The sequence below is a fragment of the Panicum virgatum genome, chromosome 7K (genome assembly GCF_016808335.1).
Source record: "Panicum virgatum strain AP13 chromosome 7K, P.virgatum_v5, whole genome shotgun sequence".
Taxonomy (NCBI): Eukaryota; Viridiplantae; Streptophyta; class Magnoliopsida; order Poales; family Poaceae; genus Panicum; species Panicum virgatum.
The window spans coordinates 30,648,349-30,657,434 of NC_053142.1; the positions used below are offsets into that span (position 1 = coordinate 30,648,349).

The following is a 9,086-nucleotide window of genomic DNA, read 5'->3' on the forward strand; positions in this document are numbered from 1 at the left end:
GTCATTTGCCGTTCATAGCAACGGTCTCTCCGGTGTAGTCTATCATGATCCACTGTGGTGGCACCATGAATTCAAGGAATGCAACAACAAGCACAGCAAGCGATGCAAAGTAAGAGTTGCATTAGATCATTTCCCTGAATCACTAGAGATGAAAGTATTTTCATACTACGTACGGATACAGTGAGTTTTGCCGTTCATGACATTTCCCCAACATTACAAGCCATCTAGCCACCGAAGCAGTTTGCTTATTATTGCATACCAAGTTTAGAAAATCAGGAAGCTTGGTCTTCAGAAGTAAGTTATGTTACAAGTCTAGTTCTTCCACCATCTTGTGATTGGATGAAACCATCCAATATGGGACAGACAATTTCATGGACTTGGCGGATATGCGGTTGCAACTGTTATTACCATGCACAAATCCGTCCGGTGATGACCGGACATGTTCGACAGACGATTACTCATTATTTGTCAGGTGATCTCAATGGTCTCACCGGTGAGAGCTATCATGATGCACTACCACGGGTAACCATAAATTCTGGGAATGCAGCAACAAGCACAGCAACAAGGACCTGTGGGTCTATCTGTTGGTCTCACCAGTGTCACCTATGCAACGAGTCATGATCTAGCATGGCACCGTGAATTCTAGAAAGAAGTCTGCATGCATGATGAGGACATCTACCTTTTGCTGTACATATTTGATGCTATGAACCGATGTTTTCCACTGCAATTTGCAAACCAGTTCTTTTCGCTTTGAAATAGCAGCAAGCTGAGCCAACAGTTACACCAAAAGATCTACCACTAACACAAAAGAACCACAAAACCCCATGCTCTAACAGAACAAGTCACATTGTCGAATACATCAGAACAAACAATAGTCCTAACAAAACAAAAACTACAATGCACCTACTAAAACAACTGAAGTAGTTGTTCTCCTTGATCTCCAGTTGCTCCTTTACTTCCATCTTGTTCTTCAATTCATTCTTCTCCTTTTCTAGTTGCACTATCATCTGCCTAAGCTCTCCATTTTCCTCCTGAACCCTCTGAACCTGCTCCTCCTCTGCTTTCTCCTTCCTCAACCGCCAAACAGCATCGAAGATCACACAACAAAATCCGCTCATACTGGGTGGCCTGACGTTCAATCCACACATAATAGCCGCAATCCTCGGGCTTCTACACTCAAATTGCACAACAAATCAGAAAATCAATCGCATAGCAGATCAAAACCAAGGGGAAAACAAAAAGAAAGGCTTACCAATCCTGAAGGACATCTGTAGTACCTCCAGCCGGGGTTATCTTCGCTCCATGATGTCCAGCACGGTGCCTTCCTATTGCAGGGGCACTTCACCGCCGGGGAGTAGTCATACGGACCTACTCGGTACGGCACCGGCACCGGCGCCGTGAACCTCTCCATGCCCCCGCCTCCTCTTCCTCTGGACGATGACGTGGACCACCGTGACGAGCGCGAGATTGACGACGCCATGGCCGCAACCCCCCTCACCGGACGGCGCCCTCTTCGATGGCAGGAACCCTAGGTCCGCCACGAACCCTAGGGCCGACCTATGGATCAACTGCCAGAACCCTAGGGCCGGCCTAGGGATCAACCTTAGTGGGCTGGAACTATATTAGATCAAACATTCAATCAAAAATATACTACCAAAACATTATCCCAGTCAATATAGATTGACTACTTTACCCTGATACAAAAAATTAATTCCGGAATGGCAATTACCCCTCTTATTATTTTTCGCACGGGCCCCACAAGAAAAGGAGGTACCTGGTGCATACTGGCCCACCATTTAATATGCACCAGGTGCATACTAGGTACCTCTCTTTTGGATACCTCTAGGTACCTCCTCACTTATCAGCCGTCCGATCGAGCGACGTGAGCCATCCATTTTACCCCCAACCATTGGAAATTGATTGTTTTTTTAACCCTCCAAGCCATCTGAGCCCTGCGACGTGTGACCAGGTCATGTCACAATCCCCGTCTAGCGCCTAAGAGGAGGGCAGGGGTTGCGGGCCGCACAACCCTCGGATGCGCGTAGGCCTCGCCGATCACTCGCCCCCGCCGGCAGGGACCCAGCTTCCACCATTTTCCTTCCTCTCCGCCTCTCCTGGCTCGAGAGCAGAGATGAACGCGCCGCAACTAAAGTAGCCACAGGTTTTGTAGTTTGTAGATAATACAAAATTATTTTTGAAACCACCTTAATGGCCAAACCTGTCCGATTTCAACACTTGGATGACCCTTATCATCCGATTTCGTAGTTGAAGATTGAAAATCTAATGTTATTATAGGTCGAGGGTGAAAGCTGGATATTTTCTTTTTATCCTAGTAATAGCCTAATAACAGCCCCCACGTGCGCGCATGCTTGAATTCACGGGCTTCATCATCATCATGCAAAAATAATGTGCAAAACACGACTGCGAAGCCGCCATCCCATTTTTTTTATATGTATGTCTGCTAAGCATGTGTTCTCTCTGGCACGCGGGTCGGTGTTATTAGTCGGTATTCCTAATACTGTAAGCTCCTGAAAAAAAATAAACAACAAAGAGGGTCAGCCACTGACCATACAAATTTCATTATTGCGAAGCACCAGTGCAAATACGGTTTTCGCATGATCCTAATCCTTGTATCTCAAAGATGGCAGTGCTTGCCAGCCTACATATCCATTTATTTTGGGACCAACTTGTTTTTATTTTGGACGGAGGAAGTCTCTCCTAACACCAATGATAAATCACTTTTTTTTTTAAAAAAAAACGCTATGACAAACCACTAGGTGGTGACGAGAGTTCCCGAAGAAGACAGGTATTGTTTATATGGACGTACGGGAGGAGCACTAGTTGTGTTATACAATGGTTTCTTAAAACACGTCCTAACCAGGTCTAAAAAAAACACGTCCTAACCACACTAACTAGACCGACCAAGATTAAAAAAAACAAAAAAACCTAGACCGACCAAGGCCGGCAGCCACAAACGAGCCAACACCTGTAGCTGTAGGAGACTTCTTTTTTCCAAAAAAAAACACATCTGTAGGAGACCTGACTATACCTGAGTGAGGTCGCGTCGCCTGCCTCTCCGGCGGTCTCGCCCACCCGCTTTTCGGTGGAGTGCAGAGGAAATTCATCAAGGACCCCGACGTCGAGGACGGGCGACTCGTACATTACTCCATGATGAAGGGGCCGCGCGTCGTCGTACTCTGTGGCTGGGACGGCGGCGGCGGAAGGGAAAGGGAACCGCCACGCCACGCCACGCCACGCGCGCTCGAGCGAGCGGGCCGGCGGGGTAGTTTAGCAAGCTGGGGCAGGGCCTAGCTTGGGTCCACGCCGGCCGGGTCCGGTCGGTCAGGGCGTTCCTTCCGCGCGAGCGCGCGCCACGTCTCGCCACGGACACCACCAGACCAGACGCGCGCGCGCGCAGGCAGGACCGCGCGGCCAGCTCCCGGCCCGGACGACGCCGGATGATGCCGGCGTGCCGCCTATCTAGATCTGGCGTGCCGCCTATCTAGATCTTTCGGGCTGCGGCTCAAACGTCCTACGCGGGCGGCGCGCGCACGCTATGGCTTCTGCGCAGTTTTCCTCGTCGTCGTCGCTGTCCCCGCGCGGAGACCTCAACCTGCTAATGGTCCGGGGTGAAATCAGTTTCAACAGTTTGGATTTCACCTGGTATGCTATTAGTTTGAGGAAATGAGTTAATTTTCTAAATAGTTTGGTTTGTTAGGAAATCTGGTTTGGTCTGGACTTTAGTGAGTTGAAAGTCACGTCCTCGCGCAGACCTCAAGTCGTGCTACCACCACGTGCCGTCGCGGCCGAGCCATGCTGTGGTGGGTCCTGCAAGTAGTGCCGACACGTCGATGGTTGAGGGACGCGATGGGGCTGTAGCTGGGTCCCGTAGAGGAGTGGATCCCCCAGGTTATTGAAAAATGTGCGTACCGAGGAGCAGCAACCAGCATCACGTACAGCAGTAGAGGAGGTAAAACTGTAGTAATGGGTTGGTAGATGTTGTATTCAGTTAAAACAAGTTAATATTTACAGTTCAGTTTAATTTTGGTTGAAAAAGATCGTCGTTTTGGTTTGGTTCAGTTTTTTACATATGCAGTTTGGTTCGGTGTGGTTGATTGGTGAGAAGAAAAAGAAATTAATTTGGTGTGGGTATGGGGCGGTTCTCAGACCATTAGCAGGTTGGCGGAGACCTCGGCAGCTCGGGGAGTCGGGGTCGCCGGCGGTCGGGTCTTCGCCTGCCTCTCTGGTCGGTCCTCCTGTCCGCACTGCTCGTCCCTCAGATCGGTCTGGCGCGTTCGCACCGCGCGCGCAACGCGCTGCCTTGAATCCATGTCCACGACACCGCTGTTCTTCCATGGCCACAGGCCCCAAAAACGCAGGACGCTGCTGGAGTGGCAGCAGCAGGCTGACAACGATGGAGGCGTACCTCTCAAAGGGTGTGTTTAGTTCCCACCAAATTTCCAAATTTTCTATCACATCATCACATCTCCTGTCACATCGAAACATTAAATATAGCAAATAATTCATACATGGAGTACTAAATATAGTTAAATAAAAAAACTAATTGCATAGTTTTGATGTACGTTGCGAGACGAATCTTTTAAGCCTAGTTAGGTCATGGTAGAACAATATTTACCACAAACAAACGAAAAATACTACAGTGTGCTACAGTGACTGATGTCGCTTTTTCTCCCCTTTTCACCTCCTCTGTACACAGCCCAAAGCAAGGACTGGGCCGGCACAAATCCGGCCAACGGTGTTCGTGTCCGGTCTGGCTTATGTGGGCGCAGCGGAAGGTATAGCGATTGATGTTGGGAGCCACGTGATGTGACTTGTGAGAACCGCCGCGGACCCCAAAACTGTCCTGAAACTTCTACAGTAGTCTGGGGGAAATATCGGGCGGCGAGATCGACCGTGGCAACCGATTTTCTTGCAAAAAAAATCGTAAACGCATTAAAGTGAAATAAAATCTTACTAATTTGAAGCACTAAATGAAGTCTATTTACAAAACTTTTTACATGGATGGACTGTAAATCGCGAGACGAATCTAATGAGCCTACTTAATCCATAATTTGCAATAGTGATGCTACAGTAACCATCCGCTGATTATTGATTAAATATGAATTAATTAGCATCATTAGATTCGTCTCGCGATTTACAACTCATCTATGCAAAAAGTTTTGCAAATAGACTTTATTTAATACTTCAAATGCCTTGTTTACATCTTTACAAGTTTTTGCAAAATGAACTAAACACACCCTTAGCAGGTAACATTAGTGCCTTAACAGTGCATGAGCATTAGTACTTCCACAGCGTCAGCATGCTGGATACGACTTGGAGCTCTTGCTAGCCAACAGCCGAACAGATCGCGACTTCGCGAGCATGGTGTGCAAAGTGGTGCTAGCTAACCTATTTTGCTCTCTTTTGACCTCGACAATTGAGACAAATATTTCCCAGCATTTTCATCATCAATTTCGCCAAGCTTGTACGAACACTTGTTAATTAAGCTGATGTGCAGGTCAGCATTGCCCGTTCGTACAGGCTTATTAGGCTCTACTAGGTCTCTATAGCCTCCTAAGGCCATTCTTAATGCAAGTGTCATGACATGGTGATGACATGACATGTAAGAAGAAAGAAAATAATAGAGTTTTATGGTGATAAAACTTAGTGTGCACGGTTACCAAAAGCCATAAAACTAAGATGAAACTCCATTAAGAGAATTTGAGTCTCATTTATACATATTCATCAACTTCTATTGGTTACATGACACATTTGATCATTAAAACTTAAATAAAACAGTGGAATGAAACTATGCATTTAGCGAAGGCATAGAGTGAAGGAATCATAATTTCGAGATGTGTATCGTTTAGCATCCCTGTAATTCCGTAACAAAGAACGTTGAGTTCTTACATTTTTCAATCCCCTTTTCAAATTTGGTATCTAGTATAAAACTCAAATTCAGAATTAGAGAGTTATTAATTGATGTACAAAAACCTGAGTCCAAAATTGTACATTGCAAATCTCTCTTTTTTTTTGAAGGACTAGATTGCAGATATCACAATCCACAATTCAGTGGCTTAGATTACCAACCGTGCGTGCCTTGGCTATTCAGAATTTGAATCCAGACGTTGCCCAACCTTTTTTTTTCTGCTGATTATCACTTCCCTTGGCTCAATTTGCAACTGTGCTGTCCTCTAAAATGAATTGGGACGCTTGGCTTCCACCCTGCAGTGACATTACCGCAGAGTCTCGAGCATTTTTCCACACATTTTCCTGGAGTGTACGGGCAGAGCCCCGCGGTCGTTCTGGGAAGCGACGGCGAAACGGGGGAAGCGGGCGCAGGACGCGCGCGAGGGGGAGGGGGAATGCACTGCACGTTCCGTCTCGTTCCACGGCGAGGGCGAGCCGGGGTTAGTTGGCTGCTGCGGTGGCGTGCCGGAGATGGAAATATTTTTGGACGCTGACCCAACCAACCCCCGCCTCGACGCATCCCCACCAACCCCTGCCTCACGCTCCGCCTCCGAGCCTCAGACCAACCCAGATCACCGATCGCCGGCGCCACCTATATATCGCGGCACACCCGCCCCTGACCTCCTCAGCTTCACGCTCCGAAGCTTCAACTACCCATCCAGTTTACCTGAGCAGAGCACGAAAGCAGAGCGCGGAGAGGGAGGTAGCTACCTGAGCCGAGCTGACAGCAGAGCAGATTGGTGCGGCAATGGCTGCGGCGAGTATGATCAGGGCGCCGGTCGGGCAGAATCCGAGGCTCGCGGGGAGGGGCGGCGGCGTGGTCCGGTGCTCGTTGCAGGGCGCGGTGGTGGGCGGCCGGGCCGAGTGGCAGAGCAGCTGCGCGGTGCTGTCCAGCAAGGTGGCCGCGCTCGGCGCGCACACGGTCAACGGCCACGTCGCGCCCGCGCCCGCGCCGCCGCAGCACGGGGCGGTGCTGGATCTGGTCCCCGTGAGCAGCATCGACGGCGGCGTCAAGAAGAACCTGCCGCAGCCGCTGCGTATCGCGGACCTGTCCCCGGCGCCGATGCACGGGTCGCAGCTGCGCGTGGCGTACCAGGGCGTGCCCGGCGCGTACAGCGAGAAGGCGGCCGGCAAGGCGTACCCGGGCAGCGACGCCATCCCCTGCGACCAGTTCGAGGTGGCGTTCCAGGCCGTGGAGCTCTGGATCGCCGACCGCGCCGTGCTCCCCGTGGAGAACTCGCTGGGCGGCAGCATCCACCGCAACTACGACCTGCTGCTCCGGCACCGGCTCCACATCGTCGGCGAGGTGCAGCTCCCCGTGCACCACTGCCTGCTGGCGCTCCCGGGGGTGCGCAAGGAGTGCCTCACCCGCGTCGTCAGCCACCCGCAGGCGCTGGCGCAGTGCGAGCACACGCTCACCGCCATGGGCCTCAACGTCGTGCGCGAGGCCTTCGACGACACCGCCGGCGCCGCCGAGCACGTGGCCGCCAACGGCCTCCGCGACACGGCCGCCATCGCCTCCTCCCGCGCCGCCGAGCTGTACGGGATGGAGGTGCTCGCCGACGGCATCCAGGACGACTCCGGCAACGTCACCCGCTTCGTGATGCTGGCCAGGGAGCCCATCGTGCCGCGCACCGACCGCCCCTTCAAGACCAGCATCGTCTTCGCGCACGACAAGGAGGGCACCTCCGTCCTCTTCAAGGTGCTCTCGGCCTTCGCGTTCCGGGACATCTCGCTCACCAAGATCGAGAGCCGCCCGCACCGCCACCGGCCCATCCGCCTCGTCGACGACGCCAACGTCGGCACCGCCAAGCACTTCGAGTACATGTTCTACATCGACTTCCAGGCGTCCATGGCCGAGCCCCGCGCGCAGAACGCGCTGGCCGAGGTCCAGGAGTACACCTCCTTCCTCCGGGTGCTCGGGAGCTACCCCATGGACATGACCCCCATGACCGCCGGCTCCTCCTCCGATACCTCGCCGTCGTCCTGATTACTGCTCCTGCAGCCCCCCGAGGAGGAGAAGCCGTCGAGCGAGTAGGGACGTTGGTTTCTGGTCATGTCGTCCTACTCGATCGTCCCTCGCCGCTGCGCTGCCCGGGAGCAATTAATTTTGATTTTTTTACCTTTATTTATTTATCTATCGTGGTAATACGTGTAATTGTTCCAAGTTCATCTCGATAGCGGTGAATACAAGTACCTGTCAGATAGGCGAAACTCATGTTCATGCCTCTCCTGTGTCTGAAACCCTGAGCGTATTCTTCTATGACTAGCTGTGCAATGCGCAACGCGAAACCTGCAGTCTAATCAAAGGAAAAACCTTCAGGCTAAGGGAATGCAGGTGAAATCTCCCAAACGGGGAGTAGTAGGTGGCAAGTGACACTAGCATATTCTTCCCCTTTCCTACCCTGGCAACCTTTGGGACATACAACTCCAGATCTGGCTGCTGGGCTGCACGTTCTCGGCCAATCGGCCGCATCCAGTCCACGCGCTGTCTGTCTGTGCGTCATGCCGCGCCCATTTTTCCTCAAAGCGGATCGAAATGGACACGAAAAGGAGGTGAAAAATACGTTGGTGCGGTCAGAGAGGGCATGCGCGTCGGCGGCTCCGTTTTCAAAGAAAGGGGGGCGAATCACCCCCGCCTCGTTTACAAATAGTACAATAATTTATCAGAGCAAGTAGCCAAGTAGCCTCATTCCCCACATGTTTGTGATGCAGACATTGACGAGCGAGGCGCAAACAATTCGCTGAACCAGCCAGAGGAGGCCGGACCCCAGCGCAGCGACGTCGCACCTACGCCACGCCACAGCCGCCCACGACGCAGCCCAACAGCAGCCACAGGCTGTCCCGGGACTGGACAACAGAAGCGAGCACCATTGGATAGGTGCAGCTCCCGGCAGAAGAGAAGGTACCAGCAGGGGCACGAATCAATCACTGTACATTCCAAATAGAAGAGTTACCATCGATGATGCTGAGATCCAGCAGCGGGCGACCGTTGTTAGGGCCCCCACCTAATGCGTGCCAACCGAGAGTTTATTGGCGTGCTGATGATTCGCTAAACAATACGGTTTTCATTTGCAGTATGATGACTGGGTGCATCAATTTTCATGTCCATAGGC

The 9,086-nt window shown here is 51.7% G+C and overlaps 1 protein-coding gene across 1 annotated transcript; it reads left to right on the plus strand.

Annotated features, from left to right (window-relative positions):
- The first annotated feature begins 5,967 nt into the window (after nucleotides 1–5,967).
- LOC120640883 (arogenate dehydratase/prephenate dehydratase 6, chloroplastic-like) lies at nucleotides 5,968–8,198 on the plus strand. Its single transcript, XM_039916807.1, has one exon. It carries the CDS (start codon nucleotides 6,719–6,721, stop codon nucleotides 7,958–7,960), a length of 1,242 nt encoding a protein of 413 aa, XP_039772741.1. The 5' UTR covers nucleotides 5,968–6,718; the 3' UTR covers nucleotides 7,961–8,198.
- Nucleotides 8,199–9,086: the final 888 nt, after the last annotated feature.

Bases quoted from the DNA above. Each gene is read 5' to 3' on its own strand.
- LOC120640883 (XM_039916807.1), top strand. From the start codon at position 6,719: ATGGCTGCGGCGAGTATGATCAGGGCGCCGGTCGGGCAGAATCCGAGG.